At 35.1% G+C, this 26,063-nt stretch overlaps 1 protein-coding gene across 1 annotated transcript; it reads right to left on the reverse strand.

Annotated features, from left to right (window-relative positions):
- Positions 1-6,135: 6,135 nt before the first annotated feature.
- PDHA2 (pyruvate dehydrogenase E1 subunit alpha 2) lies at positions 6,136-7,494 on the reverse strand. Its single transcript, XM_015243311.2, has one exon. It carries the CDS (start codon positions 7,414-7,416, stop codon positions 6,247-6,249), a length of 1,170 nt encoding a protein of 389 aa, XP_015098797.1. The 5' UTR covers positions 7,417-7,494; the 3' UTR covers positions 6,136-6,246.
- Between the last annotated feature and the right edge of the window lie 18,569 nt (positions 7,495-26,063).

Here is a 26,063-nt window from a genome sequence, read left to right on the forward strand (position 1 = left end):
AGAGTGCACATGGATGGTAATGGAGAAATTCTCTGGGCACTGCTGGCAAGTTACTGTGAGTCTCTAATGGAAGCAAATTATATACTTTCTAAAGTGACAGTATCACTCCAGCAATGTGCAGATAAAATGTTTCAGTGAAATGTAATAGCTCAAACTCACCAGAAACATTATTAAAATAATTGCTTCCTCTTACGTTTTTCTTTTCTTTTCTTTTCTTTGTTTCTTTCTTTCTTTGTTTCTTTCTTTCTTTCTTTCTTTCTTTCTTTCTTTCTTTCTTTCTTTCTTTCTTTCTTTCTTTCTTTCTTTCTTTCTTTTTCTTTCTTACTTTCTTTTTTTTTTTTGGCAAAGTGCTACTTCATGTGGCAGTAGGCTTTTAAAAAGTAGGTAACATAAACTTTATCAGGACACAGAAACTACATAGGCAATGTTCTCCCTCTTTAATAATTCTAATGTATGACTGCTGAAATAACACTGCAGCCTGGAAAGCTGCCTTCTAATAGAACATTTGTGGATAATTGAACTCCTGTTCATTGTTCAAAAGGTCATGAGGTTTGAGTGGGTTATTTTTCTTTTGGTAAATTACTCAGTTTGAGTATTTATTGGCCTGTCAAAAGGCAAGTACTGTATGAACTCTGTTGTTCTTCACTGTTTCCTAATTTGATTGAGTTCTATTCTATGCATAAACCTCAGCAGAAAATTTCTCTCTCTCTCAAATTCCAGCACAGAGATCTCTCATCTTTGCTTTCTGCTAAATACATCAGCCTCATGGATCAAACAGACATAAATTAAGTCAAAGAGAAAAAAATTATAATACTGATTGGATGAAAACTTTTGGTTGGATTTTGTTTGGAGCCTGATCAGATCATTGTTTTTATTAATATTTGGAAGCATTCCTTAAAAGAGATCTACAATAGGAAGAGTGGGGCTAATTTTAAAGGAATCACTAATACTAGATTTATCTGTAGTCATCTATACTATAATAGAATGGCAAAATTTGTATTCCCCACCCCTGATTCCACCAAAGTACTATCTACACATTATCTACATGCTTCACTATAGTTAATAGATCAATAGACCCCAATTCTGAAGAAAGTTTGGGTGCAAACTGGGGAGTTCCAATACTCCTGTATGGTCTTATTCTCCAAACTCGCTGGCCTTTCATTACTATTTTCTACATATAATGCTGGTTGAAGGAGAATTACTTAAGCCAAAAGTCAGAGCTTCATGAGAAAACAAAGGACGGCTGAAATTTCAAAAATATATTCCACATGCAGATCTCATTTTCTTCTGACCACAGTAATCTTTACACCTAGCTACCTATACAAAATTGAAGATTTTTAAAATTTCTTTCAGATGAGGTAGACTCTTCAAATTTTTGTCTCTTTTTTTTTCACTGAACAGCTCTCTTTTCATATGGGCCAGAAATTTCCATTTATTGATCATCTTGGGTGTACCTGAAACTAAGTTAGATGTTACTTTACTTCTTTAACTTTCACAAAAGTCATAAGCGTCAACCTTATCACAGATGAAGCCTAGATACAGAGAGTTAAGTCTCTTTCTCAAGGTACCATTTTTCATAGGAGATAGTGTCACGATTTGAACCCAGATGTAAATGACACTGAAAGTTCAGACTTTACTTTCATGTTACATAAAGGCAGGGTTGCTTTCAAGTGATACTGGACAGAGAGCATTAGGTTTCAAAGGGCCCATCATTACTTGAGATGCTACTGATTCTATTCATCCAATAGATACTGACTTCCATGATACACAAAGTCACCGACATGCCAAGCAACTACCTCTAGTTCCCTTGCACCTTTTTGTTACATATTTCCACCTCATTTTCCCGACCTCTAGTTTCATCTTCTCCTTGCTTATACCTACCAATTCGACTCAGTTACTGATTTCACCCCAGGTTTTCCTTTCAAATTCTGTTCATCTTGAGCCCTTAGCCACCTGAACTCTTCACTACTTGGGTAGACTAGTCACCAATAGTTGTAAACTCATGACCACTTGCTAATATATTAACTTGGCATTTCAAGTGCTGGCTTTGACTCATGAAGGCTTAATACTCACCAATAAACAGAAAACTTCCTTCTGGACTCTTGACAAGTACAATTTCACTTTAGTGTGTTTCCTGACCAACGGTTGACAATATTTTACTCCAAAATCCTCAAAACCCAGTGTTACAGGTATTTTAGTTCATCTGAAAACCAGCCTTTAGTTCAGCCTGAAAACCAGTGGAAAAATATAAGCTGAACAGTTGCAATTTTGTTCCTAGGCTTTCTTATTTCTATTGGAGACTCATCTTTTCCCCTTTATTATGTCTGAATTACGAACCTCTGCACTGATATATCCTATGGGCTTTCTCATTCTGACTTGGTTTACTAATACTCACCTGTTTTCCTGACACCCCTGGCTTGGACTAAGCAATACAATTCTCGTTTCTGCTGACTCTGCTGACTCTGCTGCTATGTAACAAAGTATCTCAACAATTAGACTCTTAAAAGTAACCATTTTGTTTTTCTTGTGCTTTTGTTCATTAAGAATCTAGGTGGAGTCTAGCTAGTGATCACACTGTTCCTCAAGACTCTGTTGGCTTTCAGCTGACAAAGGACTATCTGGAGGATCCAAGATGGTCTTCACTCACATATCTGTCATCTTTGTAGGTCTGGCTGAATACTGAGCTGAGCTGGGACTGGTGCCCAGAGTGCCTGCCCATACACTCCCTAGCAGGAGTCTCTCAGTGTATTTGAACTTCTTAAATAGAGAATCACAACTCCCAGAGAATGTTCCAAGAGACATGAAGCAAAACCTGCCTGTTTCTTATAACTTGGCCTGACACTGTACAGCATCATTTCTGCTGCTATTGGTGTAATAACTTGCCAGATCCAAAGGGAAGGAAAACAGATCCCACTTTTCAATGACAGGATTACAGAACTGATATAGAACTACAGCAAACGAAAACATGCTAAGTAAAAGAAGACAGACACAATAGAGCACATATTGTATGATTTACATAAAATGTCCAGAATAGACAAATCTAGAGACAGAAAGTATAGATTTGTACTTTCCAGAGGATGAAGAGAAAAAAGGAGTGACTGATAATGGGTGTGGGTTTTCTCTTTGGGGTCATGAAAATGTTCTGGAATTAGATAGCGGTAATGGTTGCAAATTCTGTGAACATACAAAAACCACTGAAATGTACACTTTTAAAACGATGGATTTTATGGTATATGATTTACATTTCCATTTTCTTAAACTAGCTCTTTCTCACAAATTATCAGATTAAATTTCACTAACATCTGCTCTGTTTTTTGTATGCTAGATTGGTAGACATACCACTTTTTAAAAATAAACATAATTCTAGGGATCTAAGTATTTCCTTTATATACTTAACCTCCATCGTTTCTCATCTTATTTCACAAATATGCACATATCCTTTACCTTTATAGACTATCGTAAAGATTAAGATATTAGAAACTCTTCTTTCTCTCAAGATATTCCAGCCTTGTTGCAACAGTTTAATTCTTATTATGACCATCATAGTTTGTTATGTCTTCTAGTATGTGGATAAAATAGACTAAGTGGCATTGCACTTCAGACAGGAAATAGAATCCAACTGTTGGATTTCTACACCTCTCTGATTTACATCTTGATAATTGCTATTGTTAATTTATTGCTTAACCTAACTGAAAACAGGTTTTTTTGTACTTTTTTTTGCATCATTACAGAATTGTGTGCAATCAGTGACATGTTTGTAGTTTCTGAAAGTAAACACAAATGCCTAGATATTTTTAACATAGAAAACATTCAAAAATCTTAACTTTAATGGAATTTGATAATGTATATTGTTATAAAAGTACTTTTTTCTTCTACTAGTAAGACTGCAATTTTTCCTGAAATGACATATTTGTGCATCTTGGTTTAGTGATGGTTACATTTCTAATCAATTATTTGTATCTTAGTTTTTACTGGTTTTAAAAGAATCCATTATATAAATAAACTTTTTAAATGGTTTCTGTGTATTATCTAGAGAAAACAGCTTTGGGCAGCTTATCTTCCACTTGCAAATTTGTGGAAATATAAGTATGTCAAAATAAAACATAGAAGAACCCTTTGTCATTCAAAGAATGTGATTATTTGACTATCGTGTGAATTATTTTGTTTTTAATGGAAGGGATTCAATCAAGGTACCTCAACTGAAGCTGCATAATCAAAACACATTAGCTAGTAATATCACTGACTTATAAACAAATCAATGCTTTTCTCTGCTTTCTGAATGTAGAACGTTGAGGTTATCTCACATGTTTAACCTGTCTGACGGAAGGTATAGAGATTAAGCCTCCACATATGTGTTCATATGTTCATGTACTCATGGGCCTCTAAGATTTTGGTTTTCTGTTAGAGTTCTTAAAAAGTATCTAAACTTTTATTTGTAGAAGCAGCTGCTATAAAGAAAAGGCTTTAACCTTTTTTAAAAATTGAGAAATAATGGACATATAACACATTAGTTTCAGATGTACAACAGAATGATTCAGTATATGTATATATTATGAAAAGATAACCACAATAAATCTAGTTAGCATCCATCACGACACATAGTTACAATTATTTTTTTTTTTTTGTGATGGGCTTTAACCTTTAACAACCAATTCTTTTGGCATTTTCTACAAACTACTTCTTAAATCACAGGCAAATTCTGATTTCTGATTTCAGTGAGTCTGTCTCAAAGGAGTAAGTTATGCCAAACAACACACTCAAGAGGAGGTTTTTAGGTCATTAGTTAAATACAAACAAGTAAAGACGTTTTCAGTCATGACTTGTTAACTGACATGGTATTAGCCTATAAAGAAAACCAAATCTGTATGATTCAAGTTAGATTTTCCCTTGAAAAAAGTTATCTGTGAATGCTCAGCTCTGGCCAAGGCAGATTTTACTTTCAATTCTTTGTTAGTATCACCTCCTCTGCTGAACTTTTTTGATGTCACCATACCTGTTTATTTTTCAGTCTGAAGTTTATTAAGATAGTTCTTTAAAATATGGAACATATAATGGTACAAATGGATTGTAAAATAAGAGTAGCTTTAACTTAAAGGGTAAAGCAAAATGCAGTTTTCACCTAGATTTTAACTTTGTTTACATTTTTTCTTTAAATTGATACACTAAAAATATTGTAATGAAGTACAACATGAAAAAATGACTTTGTCCTATCTCTCCCTGCTCTGTTATAATCATATTTTACTAGTAAAATGGTCAGGGTTAACTGGCTTCAGCATCAATACTGAATATTCACACATATGTCTGCACACATGCATGCTCTTTAGTAGGCCATGTTATTGGTTAATTCAAGTAAACTACAGTAAGTGGCATAGCAATAGGGATCTTGATACTTTGGTGTGGCTTGAAATCACCTCTCTACTTCAGGGTAGTGACTTTATACCCAAACCTCTCGCAGGGTGGAGCAGGAATCAAAGAATTATTTTTCCTTTAAATAAGAGTATTTATTAAAATAATATAAAGCTAAATCAAATAGAAGTATTACAGAAAATAACTTGGGAAGTTTAATTCTTTCTCTGTTTTCCCTATTTTACACTTATATAAATTTAAAGTAATCTTTAAGATATTCACACTGTTGAAGTAATTAAACAAGGAGGCCAACAGAACAGGGAGGCTCTAATGCCTTCACAGTCTACATAAACAAACCAAAACCTAAGCCAGTCTATGCACTCAAATCCAAGCAAATGAAACTTAAAAACAGCCAATCACAAACACTCCACTAGGCTTTCTCAAATAAGGCAGCTGCTTAAGCTATCACTAATCAAATAACTTCCTGGCTTTGCTTCTCTCTACAAACCACTCCCCCAGCTCCTGCTGGTGGAGTGCTCCACTCTTGGTGTGGCACTGCCTGACTGCCTGATTCTAATTGATATATGCTCAAGTAAACTCTTGAAATTTTTAATGTGTCTGTTTATCTTTTAACAACACTATATGACTAACTGTATAGTATCTTTTAATGCACTAATGTAAAATTGAATGTAATATCCCTTTTAACTGAATGTATATCTATGATCTCTTTTAATCTCTTTCTACATTCTCTTAATTACCTCAATTCCTTTTAATAAAAGTTTACAAGACTTCTGTTTTATGGTTTTATTCCTCCTTCAAACTGGGCACATAGTTTCTTCAAGTCAACCATGAATAATTTCCCTTTGAAGGACTGAAAATACATTTACATAAAGTCTCCCTCTAACTGACTGACTTAAACTTGATGCACTGATTTACACCACGAATTTCAAAAGGTGGATTACTGCTGTAAATGTGCTGGCCTAAATCTTCCAAAGATGGTTCAGGATCAGTTGTAGCAAACTGGGCTGCCTCATCAATTGATTGCCTCACTTCAACATCAATTCCCTTCAGTTCTTCAACACTGGCAAGCTTGTTGTTTACCATTTTATCTCTGAGAAGCATAATGGGATCACTCTTACTTCTTACATTCTGAATTTCTTCTCGTGTCCGATAACTGACTCCAGGATCACTCATGCTGTGTCCGTGATAGCGGTATGTCTGCAGCTCCATCAGTATGGGCCCCTTTCCAGATCTACAGTAGTCAGCTGCAAACTTAGTTGCCTCGCGGACACACAGAACATCCATTCCATCTACCTTGAGTCCAGGGAGGAAATTGCCTCTCTTGTAGTATTCAGTGCTGGCTGCTGCTCTCTCAACAGATGTTCCCATTCCATAGCGGTTATTCTCACAGATGAAAATACAAGGTAAATTCCACACAGCTGCCATGTTGTAAGCTTCAGATATCTGACCCTGATTAGCAGCGCCATCCCCATATATAGTTAAACACACCTCCTTGTTTTCTTTATATTTACAGGCCAGAGCAATACCAGCTCCCAGGGGTACCTGAGCACCCACAATGCCATTGCCCCCATAGAAGTTCTTGGTATACATATGCATTGACCCTCCTTTTCCTTTAGCACAACCACTTCTTCGTCCTGTCAGCTCTGCAAGAATTGATCGTACAGAAAGTCCACGAGTGTAGCAGAAACCGTGAGCCCGATAGGATGTGATGATGTGATCGCTGGGATTTATCCCGGCCTCAAGACCCACATAGCAAGCTTCCTGACCATCACACAAGTGACAGAAACCACGAATAAATTTCTGTTTATACAACTGATCTGCCTTCAATTCCATTCGGCGAATAGTCTGCATCATCCTGTAGTATTTGAGTCCATCCTCCCGGGTGAGCATTGCAGTGACGGGGGGACCGTCTTCCAACCGATAAAGATCACATTTCTTAATTTCAAATGTAGCATCATTTGAATAGTCACAGGATGCTACCAGCACTCTGCTAGTAGCAGGCTTCGGGGTGATGTCAGACAGCATGCGAGAGACAGCAGCGGCCAGCATCTTCCTCACTGAGCGCGGCGGGCGCACGGCTGCTGTGAGTCTTCAACAGCCAGGGCGGTTACTGCCCGCGCCTCCCGCAGGGCCCCTTTCCCCGCCGAACGTGCGCGTGCGCGGCGCCACGTGGTGCGCGCTGCCGGCAGAGGCCACGTCATGCCCTGCGGGGCCACCGGCCACAGCCTGGATCGACTGATTTTTACGCAGCCTTCCAACTGTAAAATTAAGGATTAAGGTCGTTTCTTTTCCTGGAAGACTTGGCTGAACTACAGCCTGTTCCTAATTAACGCCATTATCATTGCTGAAACACGATAACCCGAGTCCCTTTTACCTGCTAAACGCTATAGCAGTGCTTCTCAAATGTATCAATGGAGGAGAACAAATCAGAAACTAAGGCGCACAAGAGCTTGATTAGATTAAGCCGAAGATAATCTTACTAATATTTCTTTAAAATCTTTCTTTTTTAATCTTTAAAATATGTGTATTTTATCCTACTCCACAATATACCATATTTATTTTAATGTAAAAATAAAGATGTAAATGATTTGTAGTTTACTCAAAAAAAAAAATACACTCTTAAAAGAAAAGTTGGTGCACCAGAAGACTATGCTACGTTTATCCCATGGCTTCTACCATCTCTCATCTGATGGGGGGTGGGGGAGGCGAGGAGGGCAACTGATGGTACACAAACCCCAACCTAAGAATAACAGTATAAACCCAATAACAAGCTTTGCCTGGTATGGGAAAATTGGAGGAAGTGCTGAAATGCAGATTGAAGTAACAACTAAGGAGTTTTGGTATGGCACCTTTCCTTACCCTTTATTGTAATTCTGAATCCTCTTCAGTTTCCCCTATTTTCTAATTTTTCTTTTTTTTTTCTTTTTTGAGGGGTGGGAAGGTGGTCTATAATGTCTTCAACAGGTTTCCTTAGAAAATAATCAAGATTCAGATGACTTTGTTTTTTGCTTTTATGTCAAAGTAAATTGAACCAGTCTTAGTCTGGGAAATCAAGAGGCAGGTTCTAATAATATTTCCTTATATAGTAAACATGTAACTTCTTATACAGTGACCCACTGAACAATATACAATTTGCACTGAAAGAGAACAATAGAGTTTACTTAAGCAGCTGGTTCAATGATAGGACAAAAAAAGTCTTAGGCCTAGTGTTACAAAGATCACATATCATTTTTCTCTTTTGTGCTTTTTACTAGAAAGGTGATTTTGTATCCCAATAAGCCAACCACAAACAGGGATCCTGCTCTGTTTAGACTATTAAGCAATTCACCTTAATGCATGTTCTGTTTTGTATCCACCCCTTGTTTGTAAATAAACAAATAAAATACAAAATTCCTGTTTATAGTTAAATTCTTACTCAAATTTCCCTATGAAATGTTCAAAGCAGCTGTATCCATATTACAAGTGTTATTGTGGATATTTCTTCTAGTATTCAGGCAGGAAGGAGAAAATAGCTTGTTAAAAAGTTCTTATATCTCTTAACTCAATCTTTCCCCCACCTCCCCAAACCAGTCATCATAAATGGGCCTCATCTTTTCATTCAACTTAAAATTCTGCTTTTGGAATTCATGGTCTTGCTGGGTTGTTCACTCCTTCTTTGATAGTTAGCCTGTCTCTGCTGTTCTCTTTCATTCCTGCAGGTATTGGCAATCTCCAGGGAGCATTATCTCCATGAGAATGAGAAAAATGACACTGCATGATGGAACAGTAGTGTTAATGGGTCACTGAGTGACAGCTGAGCCTTCTCTCAGAGGTATCAGCCAGAGCTAGCACTGCCAGGAACACAAGAGCTATACTGTAAAGTGTGCTAGTTTAATCTTGTCACACATATAGCCTGGGATGCAAAGATAGAGCCCTCCTTAAAAGCCCAGTGTGACAAGGCTAAACCTGACTCATGCCAGAGGAAAACATGCAAAGATGCTAATTGGAAAATACCTGTGCTACAAGTCGCCATGGAAGATGGCCCTTATATTGCAACAGGCTCTGGTTAACATGATAAATAATAAAATATTAAACTTGCAGGGACCTCTTAGACCTATCAGTTACAGCATACAACCTAAATTCAACTTAAAAGATAGATGAAATCATATTTGCAGAATGTAATGTCGAAGTATTTCCATTAAAGAAGTGATTAAATCTGAAGATGATTTTTCTTTAACTTTATTGTTATGTTCCTAAACTCATCCACATTTTGAAAGTGAGAGTAAAATTTCCAGATGTCATTGTAAAAGTTTAAAATTCCCCAAGGAGATCCAGAGCTGTTGAGCCTCTTCTCTCATCTGCCCCCAGCTAGACAGGATTCAATATACTTGGACAATAGAGCCAGTGACTCTTTCCTGCTAATGATTTATATTTTGTCTTATCATTGTTCAACTGTTTATTAACAAACAGAACTGAGTCATCTACGTGTTTACCACTGAAATGTCTGCAACTAAAATCTCCATAAATTCTTAAGTTTTTAATTAATGCCAAATCTCACTTTTAATCTATTTGAAATTAAAGGAAAACAGATGAGTACTTATTTATAAGGCCAATAGTAGACTTTACATTTAATTAATTAAAAAAAAACCTGATAAAAGAGGAGTCAGTCAGTTGATTAGAGTAGCAGTCATTCATGTCAGTGTGACAGAATTTCACATTTCATGTGTAACGCTTGATCTTCCAGGGGCATTTATGAATTCATCTTAAAAGTGTCACCCCAGTTGCATCAATAGCATATGAAATATTTTTAATAAGCAAGAAGGAAATATTAAAAAAGGAACAGCATGTTTGAAGAATATTTAAATTCCTCTGGTAATAATTGCACACTTTCACCAAATGCTAAGTAAAGAAAGCTGTTAAAGAATGAATATGTTCTGCATAAATAATATCAGATCTCATTATATGATTAGTGGTAATGTATTTTTTTCATAGCTCTAAGATTTGGCAATTAAAAGTGATGAGTAATAACTTGGTGAAAAAAATTAAGAGTTACATACGACTTAGAGAAGAATATTTCCCATTTGATCTATTTATCTCCCTTGGAGAAAAGACTATGTCACTACCATATATTCTGCAAAATAATGACAATAATGGAAGTAAGGTTCCTCTCTAATATTATAATAAGTGAGGTTATTTCAGAACAGTTCAGAGCCCTGGGCAAACAATATTTTTTTTCTCCTCATCCCCATCATAATTCTGAAGTATCATTAAATAAACATTCAGGACAAATTATCATGAAGAGGAAACTTATTTGCAAATGAGATAAAGTGAGGGTGCTCCTCATTCCAAATAATGATGGTGTAAGGAAAGGAAAGACATTTATGGGTTAATTTTTAGTAGCAACTAATGGAGCCATCTTCCTCCTGCTAGACGAGCAGAGTCATCTGAGTCATCATGCCCACAGTACCCAACCCTTATCCCTAGGGTCTGGGACCAAGGTCTAGCAGCTAAAGACTGTAAAAGAAAACTTTCCAAATATTTAAATAAGCTCCCTATAATTAAAGCTGAAATTGACTGTGGCCAAGTGAGATAAGAAATAAAAAGTCATGAATAACCTGCTGTCAAGATTTACAATGGCCTAATGTCTCAATCAGTATAGATGTCAAAAGCTGTGAACTGATTTATGCTCAGTACTTTTGAGTTGCTTTATAAAATCACAGTCCCAATTCAAAATAAAAATAATCAATCCAATTCATGTTTGTAACAAATCAAAGCAAATTCAAGAAAGCCCAAGTTAGGTCTATTTGCAATTCCTCCAAAAATTATTATTTACACTTCTTGGGAAAGTTTTTTGTTCAGATTTTAATTCTCACATACTTAAAAACACATATCTCAAATTTTTATTACCTAAATACACATTTATCTTTAGGAACTTTAATTTTAATAGAAATAAAGTATACATTAAACGTGATCATAAAAATAAACTTAATACATTCAAGAGTGAAATGATGGCTTCTCTCCTCTGAACAAAGTCTTTTGTAATATATTAGTCTCTTAAATGTACCATTTTATTGATGTTTTCTATATATATGTCCTCTAACAACATTTCCTTCTAACATCTTTGGGTAGATTATTACCTTTTCTAGTATCAGCATGTGATAACATAATTAGCACATTTGTTTCCTTTGACTTCACTTTGAGGAAGAACTGAGTCACTGAACCAGGCTTAAAGAGACAAAGGATATTGGCAAAATTCCAGGGCACTGCTGCCCCCTAGAAGGAAGTCTGAGCAGCACATCTGACCATTCAGACAAATCTTAGGAAAAGAGAGAATCTGAAATTTAGCACCCCACTTTAATAACCTACTGCTGGCTGCATGGTCAGTTTTCTTTGCTCTCTTCTTGTCTAAGCTTGGGCACAGAGTTGCCTTATCACATCCTAAACTTTGATCCTAATATATCCCATGGCTCTCTCCAAAGATTCCTGTGAATATGTACAGGCATACAAACAAAATTTTCTCTACAAAATAGTATTTTTAAATAATGAAGATAGAATTTTAAGCTATCATATCCATTAATCTGAGATTTAAGGCACTGTTGTGAACATTGCTGAGGTTTGTGAAAACCTTGCATCTCTTTGCTAGAGATACAAAGTTTGCTTATTTGATTCCTACAGAGACAGGTAAGGTACTGTCTATTATTCTCAGTTTCTATATGAGGAAACTGGGGCCTAGGGAGTTTAGGTGAATGGCAAAAAATTACGAAGCTAGTAAAAAGCATAATATTTATTCTTTGCTTATTCAGCACATACAATGAAGTGCTTTCCTTCTATATATCCCCTTTCTATACTAAGCAGTAGAAATAAAATGATGACATACAGTAAGATTTCCCTCTACCTAATCCGGTTCATATGGAGGTGCTGTGCTGTAAACTCTCTCAGGTTTTCCGGCATTGCGTGTGGAAAAGGACACATCATCACTGAGTGACAGAGGATGCAACACATGAGCAGCTGTTAGAGAGGCAATAAAACTAATGTATTGCATTCCGGGCAATGGTTACAATGACAGTTTGTCTTTATTAGGATCAATGATGAACAAATTAAAAATAGAGTACTGTCAAACAGTAACATACAAAACAGAACACTCTAATGTTGTAAAGTTGTGTTGTCTCCTTTAATTTGGTAATACAGCAGAGTTGAAAAGGCACACTGGGAAATATGAAAATCAGGATCTCATAATTATGCAATACGTTATGAATATGAATACAGCTTCTCCAAGCAACCTAAGACAATGCTGTAGACGTTTTATGGAGCTTTCTGTTCATGAGAATCTCTCTGTTCCCACGGACCCACTGTGCATCTAGATAATAAGGTATTTCCATAGTACCCAGCACTGTAAGTCTAAAAGGCCACCATGGGAGAAGCCTCAGAGAGGTTTTCAAACGAGAGGCCTAATAAACACCATAAGCACTGCTAAATGAAGATAATGTGTAAGAAGAGCTTTTAAGCTCAAGCATGTTATGCACTCATCGAAAGCATCACATGCAGAATGCACGATTGTTGGCGGACTGTCAGAGGAATTTACAAAGCTTCTGTCAGGGCCACCAGCTCTTCCATTCTCTCAGGCGATGTGCACTACACTAAAATTTATAATGAATTTCTTCAAAAATGCTTAACCTTGATCTGCCCTCATCTAGCCTTTTTCCCACTTCATTTCATGTTAAAATTACTCTATTTACTATAAGAATGCATTACAGCTTTTCAAGGGATTTCCCATGTTTTACAGAATTTTTCCAAATCATATGGAAAGTTACATAAAATGCATCATATCCCCATTGATCTGAGCAGAAACAGACCCAACAAGGTTAATAAGCCACAAACATTAGGCATGTCTTTGGGTTATACCTCTAATGCCTGGAGAGGCAGCCTCATTTGATGAAGTGCTTCTTGCCTGCACATACGACACTTCCCCCCATTCCAGCAGCCTGTCTTCTGATGAATTTTTACACCTATCAGAACTTCCTTGCCACTAAACTTAGCGGAAGAGGAATTCTCTTCTTATCTAGATATCTAACCCCTCAGCTGCGGCTACAGAACCTGTTATTGGCTCATAATGAGACACTGTTCTTACTCATATACTCCCCCTCCCACCCCCCACTGGAGAATCATCAATTGTGTCTCCGCCTTCGGCTTTCTTTCATGCTCATATTTCCTCAACTCTGAAAGAAGATACCCGAGTCCTCACTGTCTTTTTTAGATCTCATCGTGTGTTATTCCTTTTATCTGGTCAAGCTCCACAAACATGCAACCTGTACCCACAGTCTCCATTTACCTTCCTCTAATTGCTTCCATATGCTTCTGCAATCTGTGTCGTCAACAATGAACTGAAATTTCTCACATCAAGGACTTGGCTAAATTTAATGACAATTTCAGTATCATCATGCTCTGGAACTCTCCACCACATAAAATAAGTGTTTCTTCATGGATATTCCCTTACCTTGACTTAAAATAATAATAATAATGTTCTTACGCACTTATACCCCAAACTTCATTTCCTGGTATGTCTATCTTGACCCAAAAAGTAAATGTAGGTCTAATGTTTAATACTATACTGCTCTATTCTAGTCAGTTAAATGATTACCCCTAGAGTCTCATGTGATTTACTGGTTTAATTCTCACCTGTAAGGTGCTGCCAACTCTATTTTTAATATTAACTTTCCTTCATTCTCTCTAATCTACCAGGGGAAAAAGTGTATTTGAAAGCTCTGTAGTTATTTAAACTGAAAAAAATTCTAAATAGAAAGTGTTTTTAATTGTGCTCTACAGTGGAATTTGACACATTGTAAAATGACTATAACTCAATCAAAAAAATGTTAAAAAAAAAAAGAAAGTTCTTACCTGTTACCCATTTGAATAAAAGTATCTTCTTTCCCAATTTTCTTGTCTTCATTAGCATTCCATTGCTGGTTTATAAATTTGACATATACTTTGACTGTTTTGTCTTTTAAAAATTATCTCCTATAAATGAAGAAAAGCACAAAGACATTTAAATCACTTTAAGATAATTGCTATCAAATTTTGATTTATTTCCCTTTATTATTTTCATTTCTGATATAATTATGATCTTACTATGCATTTTATATCTTGAGATTTTTTCTTAGTATATTATAACTATTTTCAAAAAATTAAAAACTATTTAAAAGATAATTTCAATGGCTGCCAAAAAAAAAAAAAAATCTCCATTATATGGACATACCATAACTAACTAAAAGTTTCCCCTAAGACTGAACACTTGTGTTATTACTGAGCTCTTCCTATGTTGCTGGCACTATGCACTAGGGAAAAACTGCTTTTTAAAATTTAGTTTATAATGCTCTTAACACAAAAATGTAATTATTCATAAACCAAATTATCTCCCCCATAAAACAAAACAAAAACAGCCTCCAAAAATGTAATTATTCAATGTATCAGACTCTTCTGTTATAGTTCCACTCTTTGCACACAATCATGTGCTTACGTACTACAAATAATTACTTACTGTTTTGTCATTTAGTCTTTGAGACATCACTAGATAATGCTGAGAGGTGATACAACTTTATTTTGTCCGCTTCATGCTTCCACTGTCATGGATTGAGTAGTCTATATTTTTATTACTTTGATATGTTCATTTCATACCTACATACCTATATGTATATCTCCATCTCTGTAAGCTAAAAATTTTGTTTCTAGGCTCTTTAGTTTTATTATAAGTTAATTCTTTAATATTTTATTTATCATCATATTATTTAATTATTTTACTTTGGCAGGGGGGTCTGGGTGTGGGGGAGGTAATCAAGTTTCTTTATTTTCAGAGGAGGTGCTGTGGATTGAACCCAGGACCTCATGCGTGCTAAGCATGCACTCTAGTACTTGAGCTATACCCTATAAGTTAATTCTTATGTGGACACTTCCCAGTTTAAATTATTAGAGCATAATATAATCACACACTTGATAGACCAAGCCATTAATCATTACATTCTTTTTTCAAAATCCTTAAGATTTTATGGCCTATACACTATTTCACATAAATATTGGAATAATTAAATTAAAATAATTTGGAATTTGAATAGAATTCCATAAGCATATAAAATGAATAGGAAAGAACTCTATCTTCACAATATTTAGTTTCGTGATTCAGGTCTATGCATCCTTCAACTTACTCAGAATTTGACACATTGACATCGTATGGTTTTCCTTATATCTTACCCATTGTTTGTAAAGTTGTTTCTCTGCTTGGGTGTTGGTGGTTTTAATAGACAATTATTTATTGACTTCTTACATTCCAGGCACTTTGCTAAGTATACTGCAAGCAATATTTTACTAAACTGTCACAACAATCCTATGACATAGATAAGACTGCCTTACTTATTTTTACTGATAAGAAAACTTAGACTTTAACAGTAAGTATTTCCAGGAACCAAAAGCCAGTAAGGGATAGAAATTGGACTCAAATCCAAATTTGTCTACCTCCAGCTTTTAATGTTTTGTCAATAATTATGATGATAACTCTGAGATGGAAACAGATGTTTTGTTTAGGAAATATTCTAAATTTAATTTTTACTATGTTTTTAACAAAGGTTAAAAAATTTTAAATATATTTTCATATTATTTGAAATAGTCATATCACATCTTTTTATTTGAGTTACTGATAGACTGCCACTCAAGGCCACCCCTATGGTGTGTGGGATCACAGGCAAATATACTTTTGCAGAACTCCAAAATGCATCATAATATTCATGGATCCATGCAGGGCATAATGATTTATTAAAGATGATTCAGAATAGTGGGTAGAGAAGAGGAAATTACACATTTATTGCCAAATCAGAGCTTGTGAAGATCCTTGATAGAGTTCAAAAGGCACAGTCTATTCTTTTCCATGCCCAAGAACCATCTCTTCCTGTTCTTTATTGCTGAGTACATAAGTTCTAGCTAATTTTGTATGTGCTTCTTCAAGAAAGAGGTAGTACCTGTTGTTAATCACAAAGCAGTGGTTCTCCAGAATCTGTTTATATTGAAATAATATAGATCTTCTTGACTCAACAGTTTCCTAATACCAGTTAGTTACTTCTGGTTACACTATTACTTAGAATGCTGAAGCATCCTGCCAACCATGAACACTAGCTTCTCAAAATTTGTTACTGTGTTTTATTTATCATGACCACAAATGCAAGTCTTACCAAAGTATGCAGGTAAAAGTAAACAATAACTATATTTCTGGTCATGTTCAGTTTATCTTTAGCATATTTATGGCATAAATGTAAAACAACACTCCTTCCAAACATGTCCTTTCTTGAGCAGTTTAGGCTGCTATCATTGCTTTTCTAGAATGTGGCTTCTTTCCATGTAGATTGCATTCCCGTCTCCTACTTATCACCACCAGCAAGAGGGGCCACTGAAGGAGTGAGATGAGCCATCCTATTCATGCAAGGAATGGCTGTCCTGCCTGTAGCACATCTAAAGACTAACCAAGGAAAGCAGCATCAGTTAGGGGCAAAAGAGGAAATCTGTAAGAAGGGCCTGATGGCATTGCAGAGCAACTATTTCAAAGTCCTGGGAAGAGCTAGGAGCTGCCACCGCAGGAGGGCTGCCTGAGAGGTGGAGTGGAGTTTGCAGAGTGGGGTAGTGACCACCCTAGATGCAAGTGATGACTGGTGCACTGGGCAAAGAATGCCTGCTTCCATTCTTACCACTCGTGGGAGCTAAAGACTGGACGCAACAGCATGGTCATAACACAGAGGTACAAGAGTTAACGCTCGCTCAGGACACAAACCCAAGGATTGATGCTGAACTATGGGCAGCCAAAAGCCGTGAATTTGTCCTGTATCTTATGTGAGTGACAGTCACACAAAATCAGTGTGTCAGTACCACTCTGGCAGTACAATCTTGCTTGACTCTCACCATGCCAGTCAGCAGGAGTTATCTACTTGCCAGGCCACTCACATGGATCTGATGCACAGGCTCGGGGGCCTGGCATGACCCAATAGGCAGATGTTCTAGAGCTCCTCTGGGAATCTGGTCAACCTCATAGATGGAATAGTAGGTCAGAGAGCATCCAAGAGAAGATATGGATGGATGGATGGATAGATAGATAGATAGATAGATAGATAGATAGATAGATAGATAGAAGATAGATCAATAGAGGTGGATATGTATACACACACACAAACACATATATAAAATATCTTGTTAAATTTATATAATCTAGATAGAACATATTTTTAAGTAAGTATATTATGTTTATAGATTTATTGATAATAAACTCTGCTAGAATTTCTAGGATCAATTCAAACTGTCTGTTAGTTTATTTACCTAATTCACGAACAAATTATGTGGCCTGATTTTTACAAACTAGTCTATTCTTGTTTTTAATAGATTACATTCATTTACAGTTATAATTATTCTTAACCCACCTTGTGTCATAGTAATAATGGCCAAATTTTATTGAGTGCTTAGCATGTAATGTTCATTGTTTAAATTTTATCATGGGTTATCCAGTTTAATTCTCACAGGCACACTTTTACATAGGTAGGTACCATTATTATGCACATTTTCTCACAGTTAAAATGAGTTTATTGAAGATGTTTACCACACATAATAGAGCTTATAGTGTGGCCAGATTGTGAAACCAATTTAGTTGAGTTCAGAGTTCTCACTTTCACCACTGTGTACTGTAAAGAGAATACTAAAAAAGATAGGATCTCTGCAAATTCTTGTGCAGGTCTTTGAGAGACCCAATCAAATTACATTTCTTTCCTGCCTGGGTTCTAAATAAGTTGGTATATAAGACCAAAATTCAAAAATGGAGGCCAAAATGTCATTATTGTTTTTGTAAAGTTTCCATTAAAAGATATTTCAGTGTGAGAGCAAATTTTGTCTCCTAACCCAGGAATAAGAGACTTACCTTCTCAGTCACAGGCAATGCAGGACCCACAGGCTGGGGTCATAGAATGAGAAGAGCAGAGGAAGTCCAGCTGCCTGTGCGATGTTCATTCCCAAAAGGAAGAGAGAGGAGCTGAGCCTAGTCTGTTCAGTTTATATTTCCCAATTTTGCCATCTAGGTAAGTCACTTCATCTCTTTTAGGTGGGGCAACTGAAAGGATGGAGAGACCCCAGAAGTGTTCCATCCAGCTCCAAGTACTGATGAGTTTCCGAATGTCCTTTCTCTCTCATCCGAAGAGCTCCTTCTTGGCCAGCCTCCTGTTGATTTATTTTTGAAACTGCAGCCTGCTCCGTTGTTTTCATTGTTTCTAGCCTTTCTTTTGTTTCCTCACTGAATGACTCAGTTCTTTCAGCATTGGCAGGTAGTGCTGGTTGCGAATTCTGTGAATCGTGGATGGAGGAGTAGAAGACAGACATTTATACTTGCAAATTACTATTCTTCTAAAATTTTATAGCTGGAAAACACAAAAGAAAGAATCAAACAATTTTTGAAAAATAATAAATTCAAATGTTAGTTATGAAATGAGCATATAGAAACATAGCAGCTTTTGTTCATATTCAGAAGCTAATTTTATTTTATTTATTTTATTTATTTTTTTTACATTTTTTATTGATTCATAATCATTTTACAGTGTTGTGTCAAATTCCACATAGCAGCTTTTATATTATTTTGTATTTAAAAATACAAATGAAGAAAGGCTACCTTTTACAATATTAACAAAATAAATGGGAAATGTTTAGTGAGAAACATCCTTATATGAAGAATCCTAAAATTCTAACAAAAGAACATTAAAAATAATTACAAAAAATGGAAATTTACATCTGATTTATGGGTAAGAAGGCATTATTTTAACTATGTCAGTTCTTCTAAATTAGATAAATGTTATCTAAAGCAAAATAACACTATTTTCTTGAGTGGTTGAGAAGGGAGATAAGGAAACAGGAGTAAAGTTTATGTAAAAAAATAAACAAAGGAAAATTTCCAGGAATGTGCCAAAAAAGATTATTAATGACAAGTTGTCTCTAAAATATATTAAAATATTTTTAAAATGACAAGTAATTAAAGAGTTTGGTCTTTATAGAGTGAAAGACCAATTATTCAAGATACTGTGAAAAAATGGAAGTATATATATATATATGTATGTATGTACACATATATATAGGGACTTAGTATATGAAAAATATGAAATACTATCCATAAAGAAATAAGAATGCTGGAACATGGTGTTGGGCAAATGACTCTACACTTACACAAAATTTTTTTTTAATTACAAAATGAAATTGTCAACTTAACATGCTATTATACAAAAACCAACTCCAGAGTGATCCAAATACTAACTATAACAAATTAATCAATGAAATAATAATATAAGAATTCTAGAAGAAATTGTGGTAAGTAGGGAAATTAGGATGACATAAAACCTAGAAACAACAAAGAAGGGGAAAAAAGCTAATAAATATGACCAAATAATTAAGTTTAATTCCATGAAAAATATGAAGTAAAAAGTCACTAAGAAAGAAAAGTATGTGCAATAATGATATTTAAAGAACTAATTATCTTAGTATACAAAGAACAAATTTAAAAAGAAAAATAATGAAAAGGAATATAGTGAAAGATTCATACATACACTCATTCATTCATACAATTCATATAAAAAGAAAGTGCCAAGAAACATTTAAAAAACACCATTGACTTCCCTGATACTCCAGTTAACAGATGGCAGATGGTGGGAACTTCTCAGCTTCTACAACCTTGTGGACCAACTCCTATATTAAATCTCCTTGTATTGATATTCTATATTTATATCTATCCTCTGGTTCAGTTTCTTTGAAGAACCCTAATACCCTTGTATATAAAAACTTCCATCCTCTCAAGTAGAAAACTCATAGGGGACTCAGGCTCCTTCCGGGTTTCTGCTTATCCATCCCTGGCATGTAGCCCTTGTTTTCATTCCTCAAAGTGGCTGCTAGATCTCCAGCCATCACATCTACTTTTCAGGGAGCAATATGGAGAGAGAACAAGAAAGAACAACAAAAACTAGGTGAAAGGTACATGCCAGATATCTTCTAAGGAATTTTCCTTGAAATTACACACATTTCTGCTTACATTCATTGGCCCTTAATTAGTGACAAGGCCATACTTAATGAATATTGGGGAAGCCAGAGAACGGTCTTTCCATTAGGCACATAGATAAAATACAGGATACAATTACTAAAGAAGAAAAGGAGAATGGATTTTTGTATAGATAACTTTAGTTTGTCACCGAACAAATTAACACTAAAGTCTAGTCTGTTACCAAGGCTAAAAATTCGCTCATCCCAAATGATGTCCAGTCATCTTTCTTATATGCCATATCAGAGGATTTGCAAGAGACTGAAAGAAGACAATAAGAAACTGTGATCACAAAGCTCAAACATAAAAGAAGACAAAGTGAAAAATTTTTCTCTCAATTTTGGCCAAAAATAACGAGGTTCGTAAAGAGAGTTTAAGAAATGGGATAAGTAGAGAACAGTATTTAAGTTTAGCCTCATCAGAATGTTAGTAACTTTTACAGAATTAAGATCTGTGACCTTGAACTAAATTAGGAGAAACCTCTAGAAAGGGATAAATTTTGGTACTATACATTTAACACATCAGGGGAGTCGGACAGTAGAAGACTTCTTTGTCTGCTGTATCCTCTCCCAGACAGTGGCTCTTGAGAATTTCAAAGTGGTGATAGACTCGTTCACATGATCATACTATTTTGCTTTTTTTCTCTAAATTGATATATTCCAAAAATTTTTAATGTCCATTTTCTTTAAGCTTTGAGTCCTGAACTCTTGGTGCAGCATTCCAGGTGAGGTTTGTCTAGAAATACAGTTACCACCATTTCTTGTGAATCAGCAATTTAGTCCTGTGCCCTGTTGCTGCTGCCCTTTCTAAACCAAAGCTGCCGTTGAAGCTTTTGAAATCTGGGCCTCTGGGGTTGGGAGGAATAATTCCACAGGCTTTTGCTTCTGCTGACTTTGCCATTTCTCCATTTTTGACGTCCATAAAGTTTTGGGGGATGATCTACCAGAGCATGGGAAAAACCTGCAGGACAAGTTACAATGACTAAATCATCCTGACCCACACCCAGAAATGATCTGAGTAGTTTCCAACTGTTCCTCTACATCTTCTTTCTTGGTCCTGAATTCAGAGTGGAACATCATTCTTATTATTGATGGAAGATGCAGTTTTGTGAGAAAAGTAAATGGGTTTGTAGATTATCCTCCACAATTAGGCAGAATTACCCACCAACACACTTGCAGTACAGAGCAGGATTCTTGGCAGCTCATTCCTCGTGGAGGAAGCAAACTAAACAGGATCCCTGGGTAATTTTTTCCAAATTTACAAATCAAATGACCCTTTCCCCTCCCATAAGGGAGAATGAGGGAGCATTCTGAGTGTTGAATCAGGGGTCAGAAATGTTATACTTCTTTAATTCTCTTTACTTAGAAGAACACATCAGAAATAAAGATTCCTGCACTTTGATAATTTTATTTGGGCTAATATTAAATAACTAATAAAGTTTTTTACTTAAAATTCCAATAAATGTAGAGATCAGAGAAGTAATAGAAATTTTAATAAAGGACTTGATCTATTCTCTCAATCACTATTTCTCAACTATTTCTATTTTGAGAGGAACAGTATTTTAGTGTGCAAAACTGACTTCACATTGTGGATCTTTAAGCATCTTGGTCCCTGAGCACTAAAAAGGAGCAATGCTCCATCCATCAGTCAGTATAAAAAATGCTTCTATATGTTCTTAAATATTATTAAGTGGTGACATCTTCCCCATCTGCACCACCACCTGCTGCAGGTGATCCAGAGGAATTCTCACAGGAGAAGACTCCACTCTGAATTGTGAAATATGAGTCGAAATTAGATTAGTGGAGACAAGTAACTGCTTTTCAAGTAGAGGAAACAACATGTTGGATGTCCCTGAGGCCAGGAGGAGCATGACGTATCAAAGAACTTAACAAACACCTTTGAGCTGGGAGTTCAGACAGCGGGGCAAGTGCTGTTAGGAACCCACATCTTCTTTATTAGGGTAAACCACTTGCAGGGGCTTAATAAGGGAATGGCATGTTGAGGATTTTGTTTTAAAGTCAATCATTTTATTGCATGATTCTCATTCACAATAGGCTCATTTCGAATTAATACTCAGTGTTTTCACTAACTTGAGTACCAAACTAATTCACACGATTTTTATCTTTTGTGTGTATGTATGGCTTTTTGCTGACTTGTTTGTTTTGAAGGGATTTTTTTTTGCAAACAGAGTAAAGGCATTTCTTACAAAACGAAAACAAAGCATCTTTTAATTACCCATGCCTTCACTCCTTACTGATTTTCACACCATGTTACTGCATATGAGATGAAAATAAATCCAACTGTTCCATACCACATACACTGCACAAGAACCTCGTTCTCACACTGCTTAGTCTTCAAAACTTCAGGAGAGAAATCGTGATAGATCTGCTGATGATGGTGTTCAGTTAATTAACTAACAGTAAAGTAACAAAGATTTGTTTTAATTGTGCATGTCTACACTCCCACCCTGAGGACAGGTCCTTTTTATAAAAGAACATAAGTGCTGACAAAAAAAAAGAAGAAGGAAATCATAAAAGACATAATTACTCCAAAAAGTGCGAAGAAATAGACTGGAAATTTCACACCCCTTCATTTAAACATTTAATGATGGAAAATCCATTTTAAGACAAGAGATGGTGATTAACCAAGTAACAATATATACCTTTATACAATATGTATGGAAAAGTCCCATTTAATGCTGCTTGTAGAATGAAGTCATTATGTTCAATGGAGGGACTATAATTTCAGTATATCTGGTAAACCATAGCAAACTCAAGGTTAATTTTTTCCCTCCATTTAACTAAACTTATTCCAACTGTCTATAATATTCCTCTTATAGTTTCAGGTTCATCTTTTCACTCCTAAGTGATTAGATAGACTAAAGGATTTTGCAAAGTGTACAAAGCTGATTTCAAATAAATACCTGACATAGCCTCAGTATTAATTATATTAGTTTCTAGGAAACCAAACACATAATTCTGCAGTAAATTTAGGCTCTAAACTTAACTTAAAATATTTTTTTCAACATATGCTTTCTCCATAGTAATTACACCGCACATAGAAACTTTACAAAACATGTATTTTGGAATTCTTTGAGATGATTTTTGTATTGCAAAGGAAATATCTAAGACTACATCATGCTAAATAGCTGGCTGAAACCAGCAGTAAATGAGATCCATGGAGAATATAAGCAATCATCATTTTATCTGAGGAATGCTTGGATGCGATTCCATACATTGCTTCCTGAGAATGCTGAAAATAGAATATATTCAACAGTTAATTCACTCAACAATATTTATTGGGACGATGTTATATGGAAGGAGATGTAATCAGAGAGGTGTTGTAGACTGCAAAGACTTTGGATTTTATTTTCAATAAGCTGGGGCCACTAGAAAGTTTGAGCAGAACAGTGACAAAAGTTCATTTTAAGAAGTACGTTTAAATTATTGCTTACAGTGAACCTTAAGTACAAAAGATAAATTAATAACAATTAAAAACAATTTACTATCGTACTTACAGATCTGTGCTAAAAATATGCTGAGAGCTATACTTTGTTACTATTTAACAGAAAGGAACTTAGAGGACAATAAAATAATTTGTTAATTTATTTTTTCAGTAAGAGTAACAAACACCATAGCTTTGACCTCCAACTACTACATTTTCAAGTGGGGATGGATTTTTTAATAAGTTCTCTCCACCTTACTTATTAATTAGAGCTACCAATGTGAACACTTCCTATATGCCAAGAACTATTCTAAGAAGGATTTTTCGGTTTAGAGGGAGAGTAAAAAAAAAAAAAAAAAAAAAAAGAGGTTATTCAGATGCAAAATGGCTTTAAAAGAGATGTTCATCAGAATATACAAGAGTAATAATACTAAGCTTTCTTAATAGACAAGATTCTCCTCATCAATATATTGAGTATGATTTGTCCATTTTTACTCCTTATACTCATATATATGTATTCTTTTTTTTAAATTGAAGTATAGTTAGTTACAATGTGTCAATTCTGGTGTACAGCATAATGTCCCAATCATCCACACAGATATATATATATATATATATATATATATATATATATATATATATATATATTTGTTTTCATATTCTTTGTCATTAAAGGTTATTATAAGATATTGAATATAGTTCCTTGTGCTATACAGAAGAAATAAGGTTTTTATCTATATTTATATACAGTGGTTAACATTTAAATATCTCAAACTCCTAAATTTATCCCTCCCCACCTCCTTTCCCCTGGTAACCACAAGATTGTTTACTATGTCTGCAAATCTGTTTCTGTTTTATAGATGAGTTCATTAGTGTCCTCTTTTATTTTTTTTTACATTCCACATATGAGGGATATCATATGGTATTTTTCTTTCTCTTTCTACCTTACTTCACTTAGAACGACAATCTCCAGGTCCGTCTGTGTTGCTGCAAATGACATTATTTATTCTTTTTTATCACCGAGTAGTATTCCATTGTATAAATATACCACAGCTTCTTTATCCAGTCATCTGTTGATGGACATTTAGGTTACTTCCATGTCTTGGCTATTGTTTATAGTGCTGCTATGAACATCAGGGTACATGTATCTTTTTGAATTAGAGTTGCCTCCAGGTATGTGCCCAGGAGTGGGACTGCTGGATCATACGGTAAATCTATTTTTTGTTTTTTGAGGCATCTTCACATTGTTTTCCATAACAGCTGCACCAAACTACATTCCCACCAACACTGTAGGTGGGTTCCCTTTTCTCCATACCTTCTCCAGCATTTATAGTTTGTGGACTTTTGAATGATGGCCATTCTGACTGCTGTGAGGTGATACCTCACTGTAGTTTTGATTTGCATTCTCTGATAATTAATGATATTGAGCATTTTTTCATGTGCCTATTGACCATTTGTATGTCTTCATTGGAGAAATGCTTGTTTAGGTCTTTTGCCCATTTTTGGATTGGGTTGTTTGTTTTTTTGTTATTAAGTTGTATGAGCTATTTATATATTCTGGAAATTAAACCTTTGTCAGTTGCATTATTTGCAAATATTTTCTCCCATTCTGTAGGTTGTCATTTTGGTTTACTTATGGTTTCCTCTGCTGTGTAAAAGCTTGTAAGTTTAATTAGGTCCCATTTTGTTTATTTTTGCTTTTATTTCTATTGCCTGAGTAGACTGTCCTAGAAGAACATTGCTAAGATTTATGTCACATAATGTTTTGCCTGTTTTCTTCTAGGTTTAATAGTGTCTTCTTAGAGTTACATCTTTAAGCCATCAATTCTTTATTTTATAGTAAAAGTATGGTAATTTTAGAAACTGAATATATTCTATTTACTTATTAAATAAACATTAACTACATATTGCCAGTAGTTTGGTCAGACTTTCCTGCAGATAATCAGGAAGTTGTAATCATCAAACTCACTTATAATGATAACTTAATAATATCAGATAGAATGCCAGCTAATGTATTCAGTGAAAACATTAGCATTTTTAAACTAAGTACTTGCATTATTGCTTTTTAATATTTAAAGTTGCAGGCCTTATTCCTATAGGTAAGTATTGTTAATAGGATTGAAAATGACTGTTTCCCTTTTAGTATTATTTAATTCTCAATATGTTACTCTTGATTTGGGTGAAG

Source organism: Vicugna pacos, chromosome 2 (assembly GCF_048564905.1).
Source record: "Vicugna pacos chromosome 2, VicPac4, whole genome shotgun sequence".
Lineage (NCBI taxonomy): Eukaryota > Metazoa > Chordata > Mammalia > Artiodactyla > Camelidae > Vicugna > Vicugna pacos.